The 24,161-nt window shown below is 58.3% G+C and overlaps 2 protein-coding genes across 3 annotated transcripts in view; both read right to left on the bottom strand.

The window, feature by feature from the left end:
- Positions 1-20: 20 nt before the first annotated feature.
- TTC36 (tetratricopeptide repeat domain 36) lies at positions 21-1,493 on the bottom strand. The gene is made up of 3 exons (XM_063139064.1): positions 1,379-1,493; positions 694-882; positions 21-428 (listed from the first exon to the last, which is right to left on the bottom strand). Exons 1-3 carry the CDS (start codon positions 1,491-1,493, stop codon positions 142-144), a joined length of 591 nt encoding a protein of 196 aa, XP_062995134.1. The 3' UTR covers positions 21-141.
- Positions 1,494-3,175: 1,682 nt separating this feature from the next.
- Positions 3,176-24,161, bottom strand: part of KMT2A (lysine methyltransferase 2A) — a 53,313-nt gene continuing 32,327 nt past the window's right edge. The window contains exons 18-36 of one of the 2 annotated variants that reach the window (XM_063139318.1): positions 23,992-24,065; positions 23,502-23,695; positions 23,034-23,140; positions 21,772-21,909; positions 21,062-21,220; positions 20,834-20,951; positions 20,654-20,732; positions 20,350-20,510; positions 19,459-19,620; positions 13,455-17,658; positions 12,799-12,867; positions 11,947-12,008; positions 11,557-11,727; positions 11,267-11,341; positions 10,804-10,978; positions 10,453-10,560; positions 10,019-10,102; positions 9,630-9,759; positions 3,176-6,540 (exon numbers count right to left, since the gene is read on the bottom strand). In XM_063139318.1, coding sequence (XP_062995388.1) covers positions 6,265-6,540; positions 9,630-9,759; positions 10,019-10,102; positions 10,453-10,560; positions 10,804-10,978; positions 11,267-11,341; positions 11,557-11,727; positions 11,947-12,008; positions 12,799-12,867; positions 13,455-17,658; positions 19,459-19,620; positions 20,350-20,510; positions 20,654-20,732; positions 20,834-20,951; positions 21,062-21,220; positions 21,772-21,909; positions 23,034-23,140; positions 23,502-23,695; positions 23,992-24,065 — 6,546 coding nt within the window. In that variant the 3' untranslated portion in view covers positions 3,176-6,264. Of the gene's footprint in view, positions 6,541-9,629; positions 9,760-10,018; positions 10,103-10,452; positions 10,561-10,799; positions 10,979-11,266; positions 11,342-11,556; positions 11,728-11,946; positions 12,009-12,798; positions 12,868-13,454; positions 17,659-19,458; positions 19,621-20,349; positions 20,511-20,653; positions 20,733-20,833; positions 20,952-21,061; positions 21,221-21,771; positions 21,910-23,033; positions 23,141-23,501; positions 23,696-23,991; positions 24,066-24,161 lie in introns of both variants that reach the window. The other variant, XM_063139317.1, reaches the window with a different exon arrangement.

Here is a 24,161-nt window from a genome sequence, read left to right on the forward strand (position 1 = left end):
GAGAAACAAGGCTTTGCAAGTGGCAGAATTGGCACCATTTATTCCGGGGCATAGCTCCAGGGGCAATTGGATCGGGACCCATGGTGGCTGGAAAGGGGAGAAGGCGTCACCGCCATGGAGGCCCACCCTGGGCCACGGCACTCAGCGAGGCTCCTCTCCCCTGGGCCGAGGCCCTTCGGCCGGGCCACGCAGCGTCTTCATCACTTCAGCCAGCATCTGGTTGCAGAGGGCCGCGTAGGGGTTCAGGAGGACCAGCTGCCGGCGAGCGAAGGAACTGCCCAGACGGGCTGCTTGCTCGAAGTCCCTGCGCGCCTCCTCGTCCTGCCCTCGCAGACGCCGGATCAGCCCGCGCTGCACAAAGGCCTGGCAGGCCACGTGGCCACCCCCCTGGCTCAGCCTCAGCACCACCTCCAGGTCCTCCAGGGCTCCTGCGGGGAAAGAGAAGGAAGGTGAGGTGGGGGGCTGGGGGGACCCGTCACACAGAAGCTGCCCTGCGGGGCGGGGGCGGTTCAGGACTGGGCGGGCTGCTGCAGGCAGCGGGGGCCAAAGGGATGCCCTGCCCTGCCCTGCCCATCACTCCGGCAAGCAGAGCTGCAGGAGACGCACGCGGAGGCAGACTCGGCGCTCCTGCTCACCGGGTCAGAGCGTGAGCGGGACCGAGGACCCCCCCCCCGAACCCCGCTGCTGACTCACCCGCGACCTCGCCCTGCAGGCGGAGCGCTTGGGCCCGGTTGTTGTAGGCTGAGGCTCGCCCGGGCAGCAGCTGGATGGCTCGGCCGAAGCTCTCCAAGGCCCCCGGCAGGTCTCCCGCTTCCGCGGCGGCGACGCCCTGGATCTCCAGCTGCCGGGCTTGCTCCAGCAGCTCCGGGGCGAAGGCGCCTCCTGACCCCGTCGGGGAGAAGCAGGCGCTCGTGACTGCCCGCGGGGCTCCAGCAGCCCGCTCAGCGGCCCCGCACCCAGGCCCGGCCCCCACCGCCCTGCGGCCCTCTTGGGCTCCGCAGGCCGCGGGCTGAGCCGCCGCGGACGCCGAGCGGCGGGCGCGCGCCGGCGCCTTCGCCGAGCCCCCGCCCGGACGCCGACGCGCCCCAGCCGCAGCCGGCCTGGCCCGTGGGCAGCCAGCCGTGGTCGCAAGCAGCTGGGGGCGCCCGAGGAGAAAGGCCGCCCCAGGCCCAGCCGACCCCTCCGGCCCCCCCACCCCGGACGGCCTGCCAGCGCCACTCGCTCCCCGGGCTCCGGGCAGGCCGGCTTGGCTGCGCGCTCCCCAGCCCGGCCCTCGACGAAGCCCGCAGGGGCGCTCCCCCCCTTCCGTCCTGCTCCTGACTCCCGAGCGCTTCCAGGGGCCCCGCCCCCGAAGGCCCCGAGAGGGAGCGCCAGGCACCTTGCTCCTCGCGGCTCGCGCGCGGCTCCGGCTCGGGCTCGGGCGAGAGGTCCCCGAAGGGCGCGTTGGGGTGCAGGAGGCTTCGCAAGACGGCGCGGTCGTTGGCTGTGGCCATGTCGGCAGCGCGCGGGCGAGGCGCTCCGGGCGGGTGGCCGCGGGCCTGGCCTCGGAGCGGCCAATGGCCCGCGGGGCGGCGAGCGGGCAACGGCCGGGAGGGCGGCTTCGAGCGGGAGGAAGCGCCAAGTGCTGAATCAGCGCTGTGAATGATTTGCCTCCCGCGTTTCCAATGCGCGCTTGGCTACTTGCGACGCGCCTCCTCCATAGAACGAGAACATGCAAATAGAATTAAGCGTCGTGTATCCTTTGGGGCAAACGAACTTGGGCAAAACCCCCTGCGGTTGATTTTCGTCCGCCAACCCTGTGCCATTCACTCGTTTCCTTTGCTGGTGGGTGTGTTTAAGGTCCTTCAAATAATCTTCCGTGCTGTCATGACACCAAGCCGAACCCCGCGTGCCAAAGGACTTTCCATCCCTTGAAACACTTACAGAAATAGGTTCAAGAGGGTTCGTCAGATGTAACAGCAGATGGAATCGAACGGACACGGAGTGGGCGAGAAGTGAGACTACCAGCAAAGTTTAAGGACTATGTTATGGGATAGTGGTGAAGAGCTGAGATTGATGAGTTAAGATTTAATTGAACAAAAGTTATTGTTTTTATGGAGAAGGGGGGATGTGATATGTGGATGTATATACCTTTAAGAGGCCTGTAGCTGCTATTATTATTATTATTATTTATTTATATAGCACCATCAATGTACATGGTGCTGTACAGATAACACAGTAAATAGCAAGACCCTGCCGCATAGGCTTACAATCTAGTCTCCAGGTCCTCATCGAAGGCCGGGGCGGGGCCTCTGTTTCAGCCACTTGGTGGTGTGGGCCTTGCTACAGGATTTTTGGAGTGTCACTGTTCTAGGAGGCTTTAGTAATAAAGGAATCCAGCAAGGAAAAGACTCTGAAGTTATTGCCTGGTAGTCTAGGGGCAAGTGGCAGGCTGAGCAGGTAAGCTCACCCGTATGGTCCCTATGCGGTTGATTTTCGTCCGCCAACCCTGTGCCATTCACTCGTTTCCTTTGCTGGTGGGTGTGTTTAAGGTCCTTCAAATAATCTTCCGTGCTGTCATGTCACCAAGCCAAACCCCGCGTGCCAAAGGACTTTCCATCCCTTGAAACACTTACAGAAATAGGTTCAAGAGGACTTTTTCAGTCTGCAAAAATAAAACAAAAACCCAGCCAAAAGCATTATGGGCAAGGCAACGAAACCATCTGAACGATATCCCCAAACTTGCTCCTTGGCCAGTGTAGCCGCTGTGTCGGCTGGATTTCAGGGAGGCTCCTGGTGTGTAGCTCCAGGCAGGCTGCCCTGAATTTTGCCCAGCCTCCCTTGGAGACACGCCCCACGGCTGCACCTCCTTTACGGTGCTCCCCCTAAGGCCGTCTTCTCCGGCGGCGGCGGCGGCGGGGGGGGGGGCTCTTTAAGGCAAGTGCTGGTGGAGAAGGGTTTTCTCCACGCAAGGCTCCCCCTTGTTTCTAAAGGAGCAGCGTGAAGGCAATTGCAGCCAGCCAGACAAACATCGCTGGTGTGGTAGCAATGAAGCGGTGCTGAGGGGCCATGACTTCCTTGTGGGTAGCAGACAGGTGTGCACCGCACCACGGGGAGGGGGGAGGGGAATCCCTTTCTGACAGCTATGTAGCCCCCCAGCCCAAATCAATAAATGAAACGCCATCCCCTGAAGCAATAAACTTGACATGTTTATTAATTAAACTATCACTTAAATAAAAAAGTGCATAGAAAATAAACATGTTTAAAAACTCCTTTTTTTGTACAACTATATACACTTATTTTTACATTCAGTCTTTCAGTCATTTCTGGAACTATTGAAAGTACTTTCCTTCATCCCTGTGACGACAGGGAATTAACACTGATGCAGCACGAGACACATTTCCTCTTTTTAAAGAAAAACAAGAACAAAACAAACCCAAATCATTTGGAAGAACACAAGTAGAGAGAAGAAAAAGGAGAGAAATTGGTTTTACATGATACGTTGCTTTTTGTCTGGAACAGAAGCCGGTTTGCGTAGCTTTTGCACGGCTTGAGACAATTATTCACTACCTGTTGCTATTGAGGACGGACGGCTACGCGGAACCAAAGGAACGGCACAAGCACGGTTCTCGGCGGAGAGGCGAAGCTGCAGGAGCTTGGGGAGATATCAGGAAAGCACACATGACACAGCTGGCGGCGGCAGCCGCCGCCACTTGAAGCCCAAGAGGACGGAGAGGCGGCAGCGAGGAACCAGTTGTACAAGGCTGGGCTGCTAGCACTGAAGGCCAGGAGAATGTGCAGCCCAGCCCGCTCCCCTCGCTTCCTGGGGGTGTGCATGCAGGGGGCAGGCAGGCAGGCAGGCTCAGGCACAGCACCCGCCCCCTGCGTCTCTCCTGCCCCCCCCACTTGGGGGAGGCAGGAGGGGCCAATTCCCCCCCCCCCCAAAGCCCTGGGTTGCTGCTGCTTCTCCTGCCATCAGAGCAACTGGTATCTAACGTCTTCAGGAGGATTCAAAGGCAGGCTTCAAGACACGGTGCAGTACGATATTAGTTCCTATATATACCATAGTTATAGTTCTAAAAACTTGCAGGGGGAGTGGGGTGCGGGAGGGACCAGCACTCTGGATGGGATCGACATGATTCTGCACAAAGTATTGCTTCGCAATGGAGAAAAATGAAGAGAAGGTGACAGCCCAGCCCTTTGCAGTGACCCGCTTTTCCTTTAAAAAAATAAAACACCTTAAAGGTTTGACTCTTAGTATTCTCAGGGATCACGATCTCCGTCAGTTCTTAGAAAGATACATTCATATTGCCAGCAAGCGGCTCGGAGCTGCCCGTTGACTCCTTCCCAAGTCCCTTGGGGAGGAGCCCAGGGGCGGGCGGCACTCGGGGCTTCCCTTGGCTTACGGACAGTTTGACTGGCCAGAGCAGCCGTGGCAGCAGGAACGGGTGAGCAGCCAGGAATGGGGTAGCAGCAGCAGCAGCAGCAGCAGCAGCAGCAAACGTCTGTGAGCTCCAGCCCTCACCCGGCTTCACCCTGAGCTGTGCTGTGCTCCTCCATTCAGGCCCCTGCTGAGAGCTTCCTTCAGGAAGGAGTGCGGGGTGGGGGGAGGACACGGGACGGATTCTCTTCTGACCAGGCAGCTGGCACGGAGCTTTGGTAGCAGCAAGGGACACATGTCCTGGACCTCCTTGGCTGGCTGGCTGGCGGCTGCTGCACGTGTTCCACCACCTTTATCAAAGGCAGCTCCCCAAAGCCCACATCCTGCTTGGGGCAGAGGAGGGAGGGAGGCCTAGTAATGCCAGCCCAACCTCGCCAGGCCAGAGCCAGGGGGGCTCACGAGGACTCTGCAGGGAATGTGCCTGGTGGCCTGGAGGAAACCTGGTGCAGCAGCAGCAGCAGCAGCAGCAGCAGCAGCAGCAGCAGCAGCAGCAAGCAAGCGGCCCTCCAGACAGGCCTGCATCCCCTGCTGCTTTCCAGAGGCTCCCCAGGCAGGCCAGAGCCAAGGGGATTCCGGCATGAGGCAGAGCAGGCCAGGAACACTGAGCTACTGAGGGGTGACAGGGTGGGAAGTGGGATGTTTACCCCCCTCTGGCCCTGGAAGAGGGAGGGAGGGAGGGAGGGAGGGGAATCTCTCGCATGTAAGGAGTGACCAAGGTCTCGATGTCAGGGGGCACCGGCACGCGGTTTCCACGGATCTCCCCGGGAGTGGGCAGAATCCGAGGAATCCCAGCCAAAGCAGCTTCCAGGAAACAGCAAAGCCCCTAATGCCACCCCACCCCCCACCCCCGTACCTCAAGGGGGAGGATCAGAGTGCAGGCCCAGCCGGCAGCCTCCTAAAGCCCATCCTAGGAAACGGATTCCTTTAAGCTAGGGTGACGCCACGATTGAAAAAATAGTCTCTTAAGTGCTCTTCCCTCTGAAGTGCTTCTCATAGAAAAATATACAAAATATATTTACATTTACAAAACCTTAAATACTAAACTGTAAACAGAACCAAGTAAAATCCAATGACGTAATTCAAGAGGGTGCAACTGAAGAGGCTGGGAGGGAGGGAGGGTTGGCTGCTTGGACCAGCTTTCGAACGGGCACAAGATACAACTTTGGGCTGGGGGCTGAGGAATCCAGTTTTCCTAATCTTCTCGGACCCAGTAGATCCACAGACTGCAGCTCAGTAGGAGTGCTGCCCCCCCCCGCCCCACACACGAGGGCTGTCTTTTCCTAATTTGTGGGTAAGTGTGAGAAAAGGAACCTCTCTCAACTGCTGCAGAAGCTGCCTGCACGAGGCCCTGGGCCTGCTGCCTGGGAAGGGGTCCGCTTCCTATTTGGGTGCCTCCGGACTTTCAGCCGGAGCGTGGATACAGGAGCAGGGAGGGCCCCCTGGTGGGACAGGCAGCTCCCTCTGCCAGGAAGCCCTCCTGGAGGGCTGGGGGCTTCTCCGCACTGGAGGGACGCCTCTATAGCTGGCACGGGAATCCCAAGTCAGAGACCGGCCAGCGAGACCGGCCCACCGCACTTGGTCTGAGCCCGAGGGGAGGGCAGGCTGGAAAGGACACCCCCACCTCTCAGGGCAGCCCTTGCTTGCTGCAGCCTGACCCCCCCCTCCCCCTGTCTCCTTATGACACAATACAGCACAGCCCCCCTTCTGGGTGAGAGTCAAGGTGCCAGGGGAGCAGCCAGCCTGAGCAAACTGCTCGGCCCGACCGCTCGCCTCGGAGGGCGCTCCCTGGCCGCTGGCTGCGTGCACGAGCTTCAAGGCGAAGGGCCCCGACCACGCCGGGCCGTTCAGTTGAGAAACCGGCGGCATTTCTTGGCACCACAGTTGCAGGGCAGCTTGTTGCTGGCATCTTCAATGGGGAACTTGTAGTCGTAGGTGAGCTCCTCGCCACGGTAGATCTTGCGCATGGCGAAGATGACGATGTGCTTCTGCCCGTCAATGTTGATGACTCGGGAGTAGCAGTTGGGCTCGCATGAGTGGTTGATGAATCGGGCCGCGTTCCCGTGCATGGTGGCATCCACCACCTCCGAGTCATCGATGCGGAACATGTAGCATCCGATGCCCTGGGCCAAGAGCAGAGGGGGAGGGGCGTTAGCAGGCCTCAGGGCACCACGGGCGGCTTCGTTTAGTTTTTATCCCACCCAATAGCTCTCTGGGCAGTTTACGAAGATGAAGAACCTTAAAGTTACAGACTTATGCATAGTACAAAACCCACTTACATACAAACATATAAATAGACAGCACACGCACACGCACAGAACCATAAGAAAACCCCAGGACCTGACCTTGCCCCATCAGGCGAGGGCAATGCACTTGGCCAAGCACTCCGCTGGCGCACAGCACACTTAGGGAGCGCCCCAAAGCAGCTTGGCTCAGCGGTGCCAGGAACATGGCGAAGCACACAGGGCTGGAGGTGGCATCCCAGAGATCTCTGACAGTGCAGCCAGATCAGCCCTCCTTCCCGGTGGCCATTCAGCCTTCTGGCAGCAAGCGCCAGCATCTGCTGAAAGCCGCATTCCTGTGCATGCTTAGGCAGAAAAACGGCCCAGAACGCCCAGCATCTCCCAGCCAGCGCTGCTCACTGGGAAATGCTGGATGTTGTGGGGCTCTTTCCTGCCTAAACATGCACGGGATTGGGCCCTGTGGTACTTAGGCTCCGGCAGGACCGGAATTGGAACCCTCGGTAACCTGCTGTGATAAATTTGCTAGGCACTTTGAAAAGAAAGTTGCTCGTATTCACTCAGAACTTGATGCTACAATTATCGCAGAGCCTGGGGAGGTGTACAGTGCCCGGTCTAATCATGTTTTCTGGGATCAGTTCCGGTTGTTGCAGCCTGATGATGTGGACAAGACGCTGCCTGGGCCGTCCCACCACATGTAAGCTTGGCCCTTGCCCATCCTGGCTAATTCGATCTAGCAGAGGTGGATTGGTTGGGTGGGTCCAGGGGGTGGTAAATGCCTCCCTCTGTCAGGGAGTGGTGCCTGCTGCCTTGAAAGAGGCTGCAGTGCGCCCTCTCCTGAAGAGGCCCTCCCTGGATCCAGAGGTGGTATTATTATTATTATTATTATTATTATTATTATTATTAATTAATTAATTAATTAATTAATTTAGCACCATCAATGTACATGGTAAAGTCAGAACAAAATCAAGTTTTAAAAGCTTTAGGAAAAAGAAAAGTTTTTAGCTCAGCTTTTAAAGCTCAGCTAAAAACTTTTCTTTTTCCTAAATGGGCAAGGTGCTTGACCGGGTGGTGGCCAGGCAACTTCAAATGGATTAACTGGACCCATTCCAGTCTGGTTTCAGGCCAGGGCACGGCACTGAAACAGCCTTGGTGGCTCTGACTGACGACTTACTCCGGGTGAAAGACAGGGGGAGTGCTACCCTGTTGATCTCCCTGGATCTCTTGGCGGCTTTTGATACCATTGATCATGGTATCTTACTGGATCAGCTCTGCGAGATGGAAGTAGGAGGCACTGTGTTACAGTGGTTCCGCTCCTACTTGCAGGACCGGTCCCAGAGAGTGGTACTGGGGGATTCCTGTTCCACCCCATGGCAATTAAGGGTTCTATTCTGTCCCCCATGCTGTTCAACATCTATATGAAGCCGTTGGGTGAGGTCATTAGGGGTTTGGGTGCCATCAGTATGCTGATGATGCTCAGCTCTACTTCTCCTTGTCGTTGGAGTCAGCTGGGGCTGTGAAGGTGCTGGACCAGTGCCTGGAGGCTGTAATGGGCTGGATGAGGGCCAATAAACTGAAGCTGAACCCTGATAAGACGGAAGCTCTGTGGATTGGTGGTTCCCGAGTCCGGGAATGGGGTAAGCGACCTGTTCTGGATGAGGTGGCGCTCCTTCTGAAGGAGCAGGTACGTAGCTTGGGAGTACTCCGATCCATCATTGCCACTAGAGGCCCAGGTGGACTCTGTGGCACGGAGTACTTGGGATCAGCTCTGGCTGATTCGCCAGCTACGGCCTTTCCTGGACAGGGACAACCTAGCCACAGTAGTGCATGCACTGGTAACGTCACGATTAGACTACTGCAATGCACTTTACATGGGGCTGCCCTTGAAGACAATGCGGAAGTTGCAGCTAGTGTAAAATGCAACAGCTAGACTGCTGGCGGGTACATCTTACAGAGACCACATAACACTGGTCTTAAAGGAACTGCACTGGCTGCCTATACGCTCCTGGTTGGAATTCAAGGTGTTGGTAATGACGTTTAAAGCCCTAAATGGCTTGGGACCTCGATACTTGAGGGAGCGCCTCTCCTTATATATGCCTGCCTGAGACTTGAGATCTGTTGGAGGAGCCCTTCTCCGCATCCCACCGACGCAACATATACGCTATGATGGGACAAGGGGGAGAGCTTTCTCTGTTGTGGCACCCTGACTGTGGAAGGCCCGACTGGCGCCAATGCTGATTTTATTTCAATGCCAAGTAAAAACATGGCTTTTTAACAAGCCTTTGATGGTTAAATCCACTAAGAGGGCACATGGTTTTAACTGTTTTAACTGCTTTTAAATTATATATTGTCTTAACTTGGTTCATGGTTTAATTTGTATTTAACTGTGCATATTTATTGTTTTATACTGTATGCTTTTATCTGTACGCCACTCTAAGATCTTAATGATATAGGGCGGGATATAAATGTTTTAAATACATAAATAAATAAATAAATAAATAAATAAATAAATAAATAAATAAATATACTCCGACCAAATAACAGCTGCATCTTGTGACCTTAATTAATTTTACCAATTTGAATGCGTTGACTTAATTTGCACAATTCATTTCAATTCTTCCAGTCATGGCAAAGGGACTCAGGGGCTGCGATCCTGCCCCCTCCCCGTCCAATGGCCATCGAAGACCGGACTACGCCCTCCCTCCAACTTGAGAGGCGTCACCCCCCAGCTCTGAAGCTACTCTCAGCAGCCGGAAGGGCTACAAACAAAAAGAAAACAGGTTTGTCAGCATGCGGAATTCTGTGCTGCCCAGAAGCTGCCTGCCTGGCGCCCACCGCTTCCTCCTGTACTGTCGGGTGGGTCTGGGCAGCTGTTCTTCTTTCTGCCCATCCCTGGGGATGGACATTGCCAACAAAACCTCCAGCTTGTTCCATGAGCAGACCTGTGGCCCACGGGGCGCCACGAAGCTCACCTTGCCGTCGTAGTACTTCTCGCGCTTGTCAGTTAGGATGGAGCGGATCACGTTGCCGGCATATTCGATCACCATCTCTCCTGCATCGATGTTCCTTCTGCAGAACAGGCCCCGGCCGTGGATGGGGGACCTGGCAAGGAAGAACACACCCCAGCCGGCCGTGTCAGATGCCGCCGCCGCCGCTGCCGCCGCCAGAGCCTGGGGGCATTCAGGCAGCCCCTCCCCTAGGCCACGAGCGGATCCCTTGGCAATCTCCCTGGGGAGTCACATGGCGGGGGGGGGGGGCTTCCCCACTGCAGCCTTGGGCTCCCTGGGCCTGGCTCTCCTCCCCTTGGTTAGCCCGCGCCATCCCCCCAGGGGCGTCTTCTCTGGCCCAAGCCCCCACGTACCTGTAGACCCCAACCGCCTCCTTGGAGGTCTTCTTCAGGTGCCGGAAGCGCATTGGCATCGGCAGGTCCATGCTGGTGGCCCTCCTGGAGGCAGGCAGGCAGGCAGGAGACAGGTTGCAGCTGCTGCTGCTGCTGCTGCTGGAGAGAGTCCTCAGCCAGCCCCTCAGCCCAAACGGCGTGCTTTCAGCCACGTGCCCCCTCTGCCCTCCGCCCCAGGCTGAGCTGTGGGACAGGAGGTGCCCTGACCGCTCGTGGAGCCACCCGCTCTTCCCCCTCCCACCTGTGACACGCTGCCATCCATTCTGCAGCACCAGCCCGGGAGGAGCTGGCTTACAGGTCAGCTGTGGGGGCCAAAGCCTGCCCCCAGCATCCCCAGCTGCCCACAAGCCATCTTGCTGCCCCCCCTCCAACTCGCCTCTGACCCCGCTATGTACCGGGCAGACTTCAGCTGCACCTCCTCCTCTTCCTCCTCGTTGGGCTTGTACTCTGGCGGCTGCCGATGCTTGGAGGCCAGGAAGTTGAACATGTCGAAGGCCGACTTCCTGAAGGGCAGAACACAGCAAGGCTCACGCGCTACGCTCCAAAGCTGGCCTTGAGCCAGGGAAGTCTGTGCCACGGCGGCAGCCGGAGAGAGAGGGCGGGGTTCTCTGAAGTGCTCTGCGGCCTCCGAGTTTCTGCCTCCGTCCCCCCACCCAGGCCCGCGTGCGGAAGACCCCCCTCCCGCCTGAACGAGCCCCCGCTCCCCCGGGACGCGCCACGGAAGGGGCCTCCGGGGCTTCACTCGCCTGAGGTGCACGTCGGCCCGGGCAGAGCCGTGGGGGTTCACCGGGGGCTCCTTTGCCTCCTCGGGCTTGTGGAACCGGAACTTGTAGTTGCGGCAGTGCTTCGCTCCGCAGAGCTGCTCGACGAGGAAGACGACGGCGTCGTGCAGGAGGCCCAGCATCCGCAGCCCGCTCACACCTGTGCCGAGGAGAGGACGCCGCACTGCTCAAGCGCGGAAAGGGCGGCCCGGGTGAAGCCCAGAGTGGAGCCCGGCCGCCCAGCAGAGGCTCCCGTCACAGCCCCAGAGGCGGCACGGCCTCCAGGGCACCAGCAGCGAAGGGCTGGCTGACGGAGGCAGCCCAAGCTGCCACCCAGGGCTGCGCAGGCTGCTTGCCCTGCCGCCGCCACTATTCGAGGAAGAGGTCGACTGTTTGTGAAGCGGAACCTCCAGCCGGCGCTGGTGGCTACTGCTGCTGCTGCTGCTACCTGTGAAGGAGAGCTGCTTCAGGCGGGCATTGGAACGAGCCTCTTGAACTTTGTCAGTCAGGGATTTCCAGGCCTCTGCGATCAAGGGAACAGAAGCAAAGAATGGCTCACTCTGCTGAGGCTGGAGCGTCCTCAAAAAGCTTCCCTTCGGGCTCCTCTTCCAGTCAAGCAACCCACAACTGCACACCCCTGGCTCCGAAGCTCAGCGCGCCCTGGCCCAGGGCCCTCCCCTGCAGCGGCTGGCAAGGCCTCCTCCTTCCCCCCACCCCCACCCCCGCCCCTGCTCCCACCTTCGATGCTTTCTGCACAGATCTGAAAGCCATCGTCGCTGGAGATCTCGAAGAGCAGCCCTTTCTTGGCTCTCCTCTCAGCCAGGCTCTGCTTCCGCTTCCGCTCCTGCTGCAACCAGAACATGAGTGGGGAGCTGAAAGTGCCCTCCTCGTTCTCAGGAGCCCCGGAGTCTGGAAGAGAAGCAGGAACCTGCTTGCCTCAAGAGTTCCCGGCAATGCAAACCAGGAGACGCCGGACAACGTCCAGAGCTCCGGGAAACGCGGTCGTGAATCCAGCGTGTTACTGGGCTACTCTTGCAAGCAGCACCCAGATACACAGAGTCTTAAACAGGGCAAAGCTACACGTGTCTTCCAGAGGTAAGAACCAGGCCCTCGTGTAGGGGAACATACCTGCGTGCTCTTGCTCACTTGGGTGTGGCGTTGGCTGCGATTCTGGGAGTGATGGTGCCTGTCTGTGGAGAGAAGTTGGAAACCATGTGAGATCCCACTGCTGTCTGACAGAGGGAGCCTTCTGGGGTCCGGCTCCACTGAGAAACCTGTCATGGTAATCAGCACAGGGCAGCCGGGCCTCAGCGCAGCTCCGCCCACCCTGCTCCACCGCTGGATGGACAGGAACGCAGGGACCTTTGGCACCAAGGCCGAGGCCGCTGCCTGCAGGGGCCGGCATGTCTGAGGCATGCTCAAACGCCCTCCTTCACATCCACCCACAAAGCACCCACCCACCCCGGTGAGAGCATTCCTACTGGAGGTGTCGGTTGTCAATCCATTCAAGGATCTGCCCAGGACTAATTAAGCAGTGTGGCTGCATCAAGGGCCTGGTGCCTGGTTTGTTTACTATTTAAAATATTTAGATGCTGCCCTTCGTTACAATATTCATTTAAAAAACAAACCAAAATAAAATACAAAGATAAAACCAAACAAACCAAGACACACACAGCATTACACGGTTGGCAACTGCTCTTTTGGAATCCCTCAGTTGGTTTCCTCTGAGGGCCTGAGCACAGCCCTGGCACACATTTTGTATATTGATTTTTAATGTCCAGCCTTTTAATCTTTGTAAACTGCCCAGAGAGCTTTGGCTATGGGGCAGTACATAAATGTAATAAATAAAAATAACAATTCACCTCTGCCTCCTGCCACCCCACAAGGAGGCCACGAAGCCACGGCTGCTCTGGAGGTGCCTGCAGCTCAACTGCTGAACTGGAGCCCCCCCCCTGCCCCCCCCCCGAGAGGCACACTTACCCTGGTGCCTTGGGAGGCGGTGGCTCTACACTTGTGGCCTCCTCCACGTGCATCTTCCAGGCAGGGGTCCTAGGAGATTCAGGAAGAGTCAGTGTGGCTACGCGGTCAGCGTTTAGTCAGCCAAGCTCGCCACCAGCCTGGCGACATGCGAGAGAGAAGCGGCACAGAACTTCCTGGACCTCTCTGTGCCACATCCTGGCCAGGGGCCATTCACCAGGGGAAAGCGCTCAGTGGAGCTGTCGGAAGGAACCCTCAAGCCCCAAAGGATTGAGCTGAACCTGCCAAGGTGCTGGAGACCCACAAGCCAGGCCTGCCCCGGGCCTTCAGAGCCAGCGGAGCTGCCACGGGGTTTGGCCGGCCGGCCCGCCCGCCCGCTGCGTCGCTTCTTCCCAGCCCTGCCACTCACGGCCCCTTTCCCATCCGCTGCTGCTAATGAAGCCCCCCTGGCCCAGAAGGGCCCCTCCCCTGCAAAGGAACGGCCTCCAGAAGTACGGCTCACATAGATCCAGGAATGGGGCCGACGACAGGGCAGCCTTCGGCTTGAATGGCCGCCTGGCAGAGGCCGCCCACGTGCTCTTTGCCTGCGCCTGTCGTACAAGAACTTAACGGAAAAGGAAGGGGCAGGGAAAGGGGGACCGAAGGCTTCCTGCTCTTACCCTCCGCCCAAGTCCTGGGGGGACCCACTGGCGCCTCCTCGCTGGGGAACGTGCTTCTCAGGGGAGCTGGTCCAGAAGGGGGCCGTCTTGTGCCGCTTCCCAGGCCCTCTGCTCTCCAATGAGGCCTGAAGCCGTTTGGCTTTGCCTTTGGTCTTCACGGCGCTCCCAGGCAGCTGCTCAGCAGACGGTGGGCTCCCGGGAGCGGCCGAGGGGGCCTGGGTGGCCGAGCAGGGGGCTTTGTCCACCAACTGGGGAAAGCTCGAGAGGGAAGGGGCTCGGGAGGCAGGGAGGTCAGCCGCCTGAGGCAGGGCAGTCCCACTTTTGCCGGCCAGGATCTGCGTCAGAGGGCCAGGCTGGTAAGAGTCTTCCGGCTCAGTGCTCAGGCTCATGGACTGCGGAGAGGGCGGGACGCAAAGGCTGGATGCTGCAGCCGTCATGGAGGAGGCAGGCTGAGCCGACGAGGTGGCATCGCCCAGGGGTGGAAACATCCCAGAGCCGGAGGACGGCCCTGCAGCCGGCTGCTCTGGCAGGGCCAGGCTCTGCTGGGAGGATCTGATTAAGAGGCTGCTGAGAGAGCCCACTTCAGAGGACCCTGGCAGCCCCGCGCCAGCGAGCGCCACGGAGCCCCGCGCCAGCATGTGCTGCCCGGGGATGGAGGTGCCCGTGGCGGGCACGGACGGCGTGGGCATGGAGACCACGTTCAGCACAGAAGGGGCAGAGGCTCGGCTCGGCCCCGGCGCAAGGTGCCCGGCCTCCGGCCCAGCCGCTGCTGCAGGGGTTCCGGCGGCTGTGGACGCTCCCCCGCCCTGGGGCAAGAGGGCTGCCTGCTCAAAGTACATCACCCCGGTCTTGGACCGCTTGATGATGTTGGGGACGGTCCTGGGGGAGGCAGTGCTGCCAACGGCTCCCAGGTCGAGCAGGCCCGGGTGGCCGGCGGGGTGTTGGGACTGTGCAAAGTTAATGAGTGTCATGTTGGGGGCCATGTCGGACGGGGCGATGGCGGACGGGGCCAGCTTCTTGTTCTTGCGGGACTGCAGGCGCGCAATTGGCCGCTTCTTGCTGAGGCCCGGGGGCGGGGGGGCAGCAGTGGAACCGACGTCGGCTCGCTGGTTGGCTTCGGGGTCAGGGGGTTGCTGGACACCAATCAGGAGGCCTGAGGCTGGACTGCCGAGAGCGGGTGGGAAGCCGCCCTGGGGTGTGGCGGAGAAGGAATGTAAGTGCTGGTGATGGGGCATCGGCAGCAGCCCTTTGCTGGTGGGCGGGAAGAGAGGCTGGGTGGAGGAGGGCAAGCCAGGAGCCAGGCCTGCCGCCAGTGCCAGCCCCGCTGCGCCCATCGGCCCGAGCACAGAGGCGCCGGCCTCCAACATGCCCTGGGCGGAGCTGACGGAGGAGGTCAGCTGGATCTTCTGCGTGACCCCGTTGGGGAGAGTCTGAAGGACGTACAGGGGCTGCATGTTCTGGTTCACCACCAGCAGCTTTTCCGCCGTGGCCTTGAGGTGGAGGGGCGCGGTCTGCACAGCTGCATTGGAGATCTGAGACGGGCCGGGGCTGGCGGCAGCGTTGGGTCCGCTGTACTTGGCAGTCTGGAGCGGCAGGGTGGGAGACACTGGGACCTGGAGCCCTGGCGTCCCACTATTCCTGGCCAACTCCTGGCCGGCCCTGTGGCCCGGCTCTCCTGGCCCGCAGGCAGGACTGGTGATGTGCTCTGCTTCCAAGTGGCCTTGAATGAAGGGGTCGGGGGTCAGGGGCCCGTCCGGGCTCGGGTCCCCTCGTGGGCTCAGCAAGGCTGGCTCCCCTTCGCTGGAGGCCGGCTTTTCTGTGACCGTCACCCTCTTCTCCGCAGACTCCGTGGAAGGCAAAGCTAACATGGATCGTTCCCCTGAGGCGGAGAGGGAGGACTCTGGAATGACAGCGAGCCGGCCATGGCTCTGGCCGGGCACCGTGGGACTCCGAGTTGTTAAGACGGAGAGATCCGAAGGCAGCTCCAAGGGCAGCTCAAACGGCTCCTCTGCCGAGATGGAGGAGGAGACGCTGCTGTCGACGGGCTCGGCGGTGGGCAGCTGCTGGGAGAACACCTCGAAGAGGCCCATGTCCTTGCCGCGGTTGCTGTCGAGGCCCAGCCCTTCCCCCAGGGTGAGGAGCTCGGAGGACGAGGATTCAGGGCTCTCTCCCAGGGCCTGCATCGAAGGGGTGTTTTTCAGCACAAAGTCCATGATGTCCGAAGGGAGGATGTTCCCACAGTCGTCCGAGTTGTTATTGTCCGAGTCGGACTTGAGCAGCTCGGTGCTGAAGGGGTCAAGCAGGTTCTTCTCTGACGGCTCGGCGCTGGCCCGGGTGGGGCGGCGGCCAGCCGAGGCCTCCAAGGAGCTCAGCTGCGCTTCCAAAGGGTCCTGGCTCGGAGCCTTGACCCGGCAGTTCTCCACCTTGGGCTCGGCTGCTTTGTGGCCGGAGGAGCTCTTGGTCACCTGCGCTTTCTCCCCGCTGCCGCCTTCGCTCCGATCCGGTTTCAAGCTTTCCGTCCCATTTTCCTTGCCGCCCCTTTTGGTGACGGGGTTGGCCTTCCTCGTCGCCACCGTGACGCTGGTATCGCTTTCTGTTCCGTCGTCCACGCCATCGAGCTGAGAGATTTTGGGAAGGCTGAGGTGCTCCTCTTCCCGGAATAAGCTGTGAGGCGCGAGGTGCTCCTCCGTGCTCGAGACCACCGTCCGGGTGAAGTTGTAGTAGTACAGGTCGTCCTCATCCGAGGTGCTCAGGTCGTCAGCCCCATCCACTTGCCCCTCAGCAGACCGCTTGCCCCGCTTCTTGCCCGTGGAGTTGCTGTAGAAGGGGATGTCCTCCTCGCCGTAAGACCTCACGCCGTACAAGGGCGTGAGCCCGAAGAACATGTTGGACCTGGCCCGGGCGCTGCGCCGGGGGTACCTCCGCTTGTAGGCCCCGTCCTCCTGTGTTTTCGTGCCATCCTGGAGCATGAGGCTGCTGCCTTGAACAGGGAGGCCCTGGTAGGGGTCCCTCGGGGGCTCCGGGGCTGCCGCACAGCTCGGGCTCTCTTGGGCGGCACAGCCGTTCCCCGACCGGTCCGTGGCTGCTGCAGAAGAGGAGGCCTGGGCCAGGGGAGCCGGCTTGCTCTCCTTGGCCTGGGAATCCGCCGCGCTCTCTTTCGGAACGCTCTTGGGCTGGCTCTCGCCTTCCATCTTGAGTGGGGTGAGAGTCACTTTCACCGTGCGCTTTTGGGAAGCCTGCAGCTCCTTGGGAGGGGCCAGGTCACCCTGGGAAGGGGCTTTGGATGCCCTCTGGCTCAACAGGCTGCTTTCCGCAGCCTTCTCAGCAGCCACGTGGTTACCGTGCCTCTGAGCCACCTGCTCGGCTTGGTGAACGGATTCCGGCTCCGCACCGTCTTTGTTGCTAGTGGGGTGGAGGTTCGAACTCGCAAAGGGCTTGCTGGGAAGCCTCTCTTTTGCTCCTTTCTTTGCCTTCTGCCGCCTCTCTCTGCCTACAGAAAGTGCCGAATCGCTCAGCAGAGGCGGCCAGGGACTTGCTCCAGCAAGTGTGGAGGAGGGCTTGGCTTCCGGGTCCTCCGACGGGCAGCTCTTCTCCGGCTGCGCGAGATCCACCTGCTGCTCCTGCTCCTTCTTCGGGGGCCTCTGATGTAACGGTGGAAATGCTGCTGGCTCTTTGGAAGGAAAGAGGCCCGGAGGGGTCTCTGCCAACTTCCCCACTTTGCTGCCTGGCTCAAGGCCCTGCGCTTGGGTGCCTGCTCTGGAGTCCCCGGGGGAAGCGCCGGAGTCCTGGGGGCTCGTCAGTGGGCCTTTTTCTGCCCCTGCCGGAGCCGCTGTTTCGAAGGACACGGCTCCCTCCGTGGGAGGCGTCCCTTTGCCTCCACTCGCCACTGCTGGCCTCTGGCAGCTGGAAGGGGCAGAGCTACCCTGGACAGTCGCGTGCCAGGCTGCCGGGCCCACGGAACGCTCTGCAAGCTTTGCCGTCGAGTCATGGTGTGGGGAGGGACCCAGGCTGGTTGCCGAGGAAGTGCCGTGCCTTGCGTTTGTGGCTCCAGCTCTGCCGGGCGGCAGCACCCAGGACCTCAGCTGCTGAGGGGGGGAAAGAGGAGAGGTAGCGTGCCTCCTGGAGCCGAGGCTCCGAAGTCCAGATGACAGCAGCAGCGGGTCTCCCACGGTCACGATCTCGTGCGTCACAGGAGTTGGACTCCCTGGGGGTGGGAGAGAGAGGGGGGAAGGGTTTTTTAAACAGAACTGACCAAATGGGGCCAAAGGCCGAGTCACCCTCTGTGAATGTGTTCAGGCCCGCACAGGCAAGGATCAACACAGGGCCCCAAACCCTAGAGCCAAACGCCCCCTACCTCTCTCTACGTCAGCCCCATTTTTCCTTCCTCAGACAAGTTGTCAAAACTCCCCCCCCCCCCCCCAGAAAATGCTCAGAGCAACGTTCTGCCAGGCCCCTGCTGGAGGATCCTCCTGAGGAGGAGCTGGAGCTCCCAGGTACAGGCAAGGGCTAGGAGCCCTCCATGGGCCCTCGGGGGTGTGTGGAGGTGGCCGCAGGTCTGTCCCTGCAGGAGGGGGGAGTCCCACCTCTGAGGAGACAGAGGCCGGGTGACCACCTAGCCCCAGAGAGTGTCAGGGGACGGGCCAGTAGTGCTCCTGTGAGGAGAAGCGCTTGACTACGAAGCACTTGACCCCTCAACCGGAAAGGACTTCCAGGAAGCAAGGCCCCTCCTCCTAGGCAGGACTTTTGTCAGCTGAGCCACGGGTGGAGCTTGGCAAGCTCGGACTATAGGAGCCCTCAGTTTCAGCTTAGCCAGTATTGGAACATTGTTCTACCAGCTCCACGTGGCAACGGCAACATCCCTGACATTGCCTTGTGACGCAGCCTCTGCGTTACTGATCCTTGGGCACCTGCTTGGTTCTGTTTCTTGGACTGCGTATTGCATCTGACTGCTTATCTGGGTTTTGAAGTTGGCTGTGCCTCAGAATTCTCTTCTGTAAACTACCTGCTAGCCTGGTAATACTGTGCTTGACCATTCGTCTGCTTCCTTGCCTTGCATTCTGGATACCCTGTAATTTGCCCTGACACAGGGTCTGATTCAGCCATAGCAGGACACTTCCCCCATCCCAGGCTTCAAGTTGTAGTACAGCAAGTTTAATCTTTGCTATCCAGAAATATTTCCTAACAGTAAAAAGAGCAGGCCGAGCTTTCTGTGGGGCTCTTTCAAATCCTGATCCAAATTCCAGATCAGGATCCAAATCCCAGATCCTGAGGAAGGATCGCCAGATCCAAAACGTCAAGCTCCTTTTTCAAACAGTTTTTTACAAAAATATTTTTAAACAGTACAGACATTCATGTAAAGAGATTAAAAACTTTTCCACTCTTCAACACTAGAGTCTACCTCTCTTTCTATTGGAACTCCGCAAACTTGCCATTCTTGTGGCTGGCAACCAGAGGGCTCAGCTCCAATACTCCAAGGTCCCATTTCTTACCCAGGCCAAGTCTCCTGACTTCAAAGCTATGACTAGTCAGTTGCCAGGATGGAATGGCAGATTCCATATGCTCTCTTTCCTCTACTAAAAATGGAGACTGCCCTATCCCAAAGGTTTAGGGAGGGATACAAGCTATCACCAACTTCAGCAGTATCCACAAAATCAATGCAAATAAGAACTAAGAATTCAGAATGCAAATAAGATGCCTGAAAGATGCTCAGGAGGAGGCACTCTTGCAGCTGAGGACGCCCCTCTCTGCACTCGCACAGCGTATAGCTGCTGCCCTCAGGGTTTTATCCATCAAAATCCCAGCACAACTTGTACTAAGCTTCAAAGCCTGCACAGATGGCTTGAGCATAGGTAGGAGGAGGCTCCAGGCCACTGAGAGCAGCTCAAAGGAAATGCTGGTCATGGAAATCCACAGCTGTTTCAGTCGCCAAAACTAAGCAAGACGCCACAACCTGAGAAAGCAGTGAGGGGGCAGCAGGGGCTGGGGCCGTGGAACTGGGTCAGACCTGCAGAGGGCAGCGGCCTTGAGCCGGGCGATCGCTGGGCAAGGGGGAAACTCGGCGTTCTGATCCGCAGAGCCTTGCAGTTCTGAGAATGCGGAGGAAGGTCTGAAGAGGGAGGGCTCACCGCTCTTGATGTTGCATGGCCCTCTCTGGCTGCTATTTCGGCTGCAGAAGAGAAATGGAAGATTTCTTTATCTATTATCAGTACTTATATACTGTCTCATTGGCTAAACAGCAATCAAGGCGGTTTACAGCAATTTCAAACAATAAAACAATAAGGTTAGGAACTTCTGGATTTAGACAAAAATCAAGACGCATTTGAGCAACGCAACATCAGGAAAGAAGTGGGCAGCGGGGAGAAGGCGGCATTTTCCCTTCTCAAGCACATCTCCTCTCTCTTTCTCTATACCACGGAGCATCAGCTGAAGGGCCTTTATGCCTGTGGAAGAAGGGAGGGAGGGAGGGAGGGAGGGAGGGCTTGTAGAGCACCCGGAGCAAAGCAGAAGGCGCAGCAGTTCCTGGGTCAACAGGACAAACTCATACCATTTAAAAGGCCCTCCCCGACTCTGGGACATTTTTCCACGCAGCCAACAGGTGAAGACTCCACTTTCTCAGCAAAGGCAGCTATCTGCTCTGACCCCACGTACTGCTGGGGTGCCATTCTAACCCAGTAAACCCTACAGCCACATGGCCTTGGCCAGGGAATCCTCCTCTGCCTTCCTCTGAAAGTGGGTAGTGGTGAACAGGCCCCACACAGAAAAGCATCTGCACTCAAGAAAGGCTGCCCACTGGAGAGGAAGGGCGGAGAGAAGCAAGACGGACGTTTCTGCCTTTGAGGAATCCCAGGTAGTCCCCGGGCGCGTGGGCCGAGGGGCCGCCTCTGCAGGGACTTGCCTAACAGCGGCCCTGGGCTGTGCGCAATCGTCCGGTTGTCGCCATGTTCTACGGTGCTGTTGATCTCTGGCTCCAGAATGGGAGGGCGGCACTCCATGATCTTGCAAGTGTACACACAGCGCTTCCGAGCATCAGTCGTGCTCCAGTACACCCGGGAGCATCTGGAAAGAAATGTCCACACGCATGACCAACCTGTGCATGTGGCACGTGCCTGCCGAGGCTTGTCCTCCTCAGCCAAGGCCTGCTCAGCCGCCCTTGGGGTCCCCAGAGCGCCTTCCGGAGGACTCCGCTGCCGCCCACTTACTGGTAGCCAATGGGGAAGAGCTTGTCTTCGCAGTCAGAGAGGTCACTCAGGATCCCCAGGCAATCAATAGTCATGGAGCCTGCGCAGAAACGGAAAGAGAAGCAGAGGTGAAGGGAGGTGGAGGTGGCAGCAGCAGCAGGGCCCCGTCCTCCAGAGCCAGAGAGGCCAGGGCCTCCTTACCAATCATCATGTGGATGTTCTCCGGTTCCAGACCATTCAGAAACTTTCGCCTCAAACTAATCCCTTCAAAATCCACAAAGACTCTTCTCAGGACCTCAAAGCCGTTCTCAGGCACCACCTACAGCAAGCATAGAGAGAGACTCGGACGGGGCTGGAGGGCTGGGGTGGGGGTGGCGCCCCTGAGAGCACCGGGGAAGGGGACAGCGGGGCACAGGGGGCGGCCTTCACCTCTCCTTTGATCAGGTCTCTGTGGCGCTGGCAGTAGACTTTCTTGTCCTCCAGGAAGACGCAGTGCTTGGCCCGGGAGCACATGAAGTGGTAGTTGCTGGTGCAGGAGGTCAGGCAGCAGCCCACGGTGGCCCCCGACTTCAGGCAAAACTCACATCTCTGCAAGATGGGTTTGGGTTTTTTGTTTTAAAAAAGCGTTTGATTATTATGGCCAATGGCTGAAATAGATCCACTGAACTAGCACAATATGGGTAAAAGGGGCACTCTACCTTGGATGACACCAGCAGGCACGGCCACGGCCACCCTGCCCCCGGCCCATTTCGCCTTTCTCTGTCCTGAGAGAGCCACCGAGTTCCATGCCTCTCTGAGCACAGGGAAAGGGACTGGGTCGGCCCTGGTGCTGGGAGCAGCGGCCACTCCTTCTAGCTCTGGCTGAGTGTCCCTGGCGTCTCGGAAATAACAGTGGGGATTCCTTGAGGAGAACCCAAGGGGGCTCCACATCACTGACTTAAACTGGGGCGAATCAAGCCAGAAGAGGCGTTTGCCCTTCTTGCAGCTGCCCGGCAATTCAAGTCCAATACAAATTGGTTCTCTGCGGAGTTGTGTGATGGGCCTCCCCAAATCTTTGCTGTTGTAGCAGCAGGAGAGAAGCCTGTTAGTTGCTCTGGGCACAACATCTATCCTGCTTTCGAGTAACACCTGCTACCCACCAGCTGCTTCCCTCGGATCACTGCCACGTGCACGTTCTTCAGGGAGCCGTCATCGTCTTCAAACACTTCTGCTGACCACAGGGCACAGTTCACATGGGTCCACTCATTCTGGCCGATGTAGAGGAGACGGCCAGCATCCTGCAGGAAAACCGAACGCCACTCAGAGTACGGCTATGTCCTGCCCTCCGCCTTCCCTTCTCCAGGCTAAACAGAACCAGTTCCTACCACCTTTCCTCACAGGGGTGATTTTCTACGCCCTTGGCCATCTTAACTGCCCTCCTCTTAAACTGTTACAGTCGATCTACATCCTTCTTAAAGGGAGGCACCCCGGACTGGACACAGCACTTTAGGATGGCATCTGACTAATGCAGAACGAAGTGGAACGCAGGCTGCTTCCAGACCAGGCTTTTATGACACCATCATCCTGCCTTATCCGCTGAAGTTCACGGTGCGTGGGTGGGTGTACGCCTTGCGTGTTCCAAAAAACTATGTCTACGACTTGTGACTTCCTTCCGTTTTCTTACTGCTTCTCCCATCTTTTCCCAGAGCCGCTGCACAATGCCTTTGGGCAGCTAGCATTAGGAGCTCTCCCTTTGGAAGCCCCCCTGGGAATTATGGCTCTCTAGTAATGCAACCTGAAACCTCATTTGCATTGTTTGTAGCAACAATCCCCAGATCCTTCTCACACATACTACTGCCAAGCCAGGAATTCCCTCTTCAAGACCTGTGCAGTTGCTGTTTTCTTCTCGCCTACATGCAGAACTTTGCACTGGTTTCTACTGAGCCTCATTTTCCCTTCACCCACTCACTGAAGTTGGTGTGTGTGTGTGTGGGTGATCTGTGCCCCCCCCCCCCCAGATCACCCACTGACGCTGTTGGGCTGCAACTCCCATCATCACCACTGGCCATAGGCAGGCTGGGGCTGATGGAGCCCCACAGCATTGGGAGGGCCACAGGCTCTGCCCACACTGACTGAAGCCACCACTGGGCTCCAGTTGAGTGAACCCTCTTCTGAGTAGGGTTTTTCAACCAGCCACCAGTCTATCTGAGCATATTATCCTCCAGCCTGCATGTAAGCAGTTAGCTAACCAAGACACCTTGGGGACCTTAAAGAGAGACGAGCTTGGCAGGATTCGTCTGGCTCAGTCAGACTGAGAGCGCAACACGGGCTTGGAGGTCAGACCTTTTCACCTTAACCTGCACCAGGAGCAGGCAAAGCAGCTGCTCCGTCATTCACGCCACGTCCAGCCAAAGCCACTTACATTCCCCCCATCATCGCCATACTTCAAACAAAGTGCACACTGCCGGTTGTCTTCCACATCTGGAGGGGGGGCAAGTTCTGGGCTGTCCTCCCGGCTCCTGTCAGCACCTCAGAGCAAAGAAAAGGAGGACTGTAACACTTGGAAGCAAACGTGGGCTGGAAACCATCTACTGGAGAAATTGATCGGCTTGCAAAGACCAGAGCAGCAAACAGTTCCAGCCACTTGCCGGAGGGGCCCGTTTCTCTTTTAAATAAAGAACAATCCAACCAATGGTACAGACACCGAGGGGGGGGGGGGAGTCTGAGACAGGTTTCGTCCCAATTTAGGGAAACACTGACAGCTGGTGGACAGGGAGAAAGGCCCCCAGCCAGGCCCCTCAATGTGCCCAAATCTGGCTGGACAAGGGGTTACCCCAGAGCTCAACCCAAACCCGCCTGACGAAGGAGACAACAAGGCTTAGCTTCTCACTGGATATGGGTGGTGTAGGAGGATGTGGCGGAGTTGGGGAGTCTGGCTCTCCAGGCCCTTTGGCTTTTGGAGCTGGAATGATTTTCTTCATCAGAGGGGGTTGTGGAGCACAACTGTTTTCTTCGCGCTCCTGCCACTGTGCGTAGTTATGGTCAAGTGACGGGGGCAGGACAGCATTTGGCAGCATCCCACTGCTAAAAGGCAACAAAGGGCATCGTCAAGCCTCAGGCTTGCAGCCACTGGGCGGCCACCGCCCCCCCAGTCCCCATGAAGGCCCCCAGACGGCACAGCAGGGCGCATGTCCCATTTCCTGCCAGGATGGCCACAGAGGCGCCAGGAACGACGTGCCTGCCGGCAATGGCTCTGAGGAGCAGGAGAACCCCGCCTGGGAATCCAATTCACCTCTTTCGTCCAAGGTGCAAGAGCCCTGGTGCAACCTGGGGCCTCAATAGGCAGCTGATCAACGGCTGGAAGCAGAGCAGGTACTTACTTGGTTGTGACTTTATTTGGTTCCCAAAATCTTGATTTCTTTACACTGAACCACGGGAAAACCCGCTCCATTTGCTAAAGGGAAAAATACCAGTATTTTATTGGAAGCACTTTGCAAGACTAAACATTTCAAGAAGACTGTCCAGGATCTCTGCAAACGGACAGCCAAGA

Source organism: Elgaria multicarinata, chromosome 12 (assembly GCF_023053635.1).
Source record: "Elgaria multicarinata webbii isolate HBS135686 ecotype San Diego chromosome 12, rElgMul1.1.pri, whole genome shotgun sequence".
NCBI classification, from domain to species: Eukaryota; Metazoa; Chordata; class Lepidosauria; order Squamata; family Anguidae; genus Elgaria; species Elgaria multicarinata.

What these genes read in the sequence shown, in the direction of transcription:
- TTC36 (XM_063139064.1), bottom strand. Translation starts at nt 1,493, where the DNA reads ATGGCCACAGCCAACGACCGCGCCGTCTTGCGAAGCCTCCTGCACCCC. An exon ending in CGCGAGCCGCGAGGAGCAAG is followed by an intron (nt 883 to 1,378) that starts GTGCCTGGCGCT and finishes CGACGGGGTCAG; the next exon opens with GAGGCGCCTTCGCCCCGGAG. An exon ending in CCTGCAGGGCGAGGTCGCGG is followed by an intron (nt 429 to 693) that starts GTGAGTCAGCAG and finishes CTTTCCCCGCAG; the next exon opens with GAGCCCTGGAGGACCTGGAG.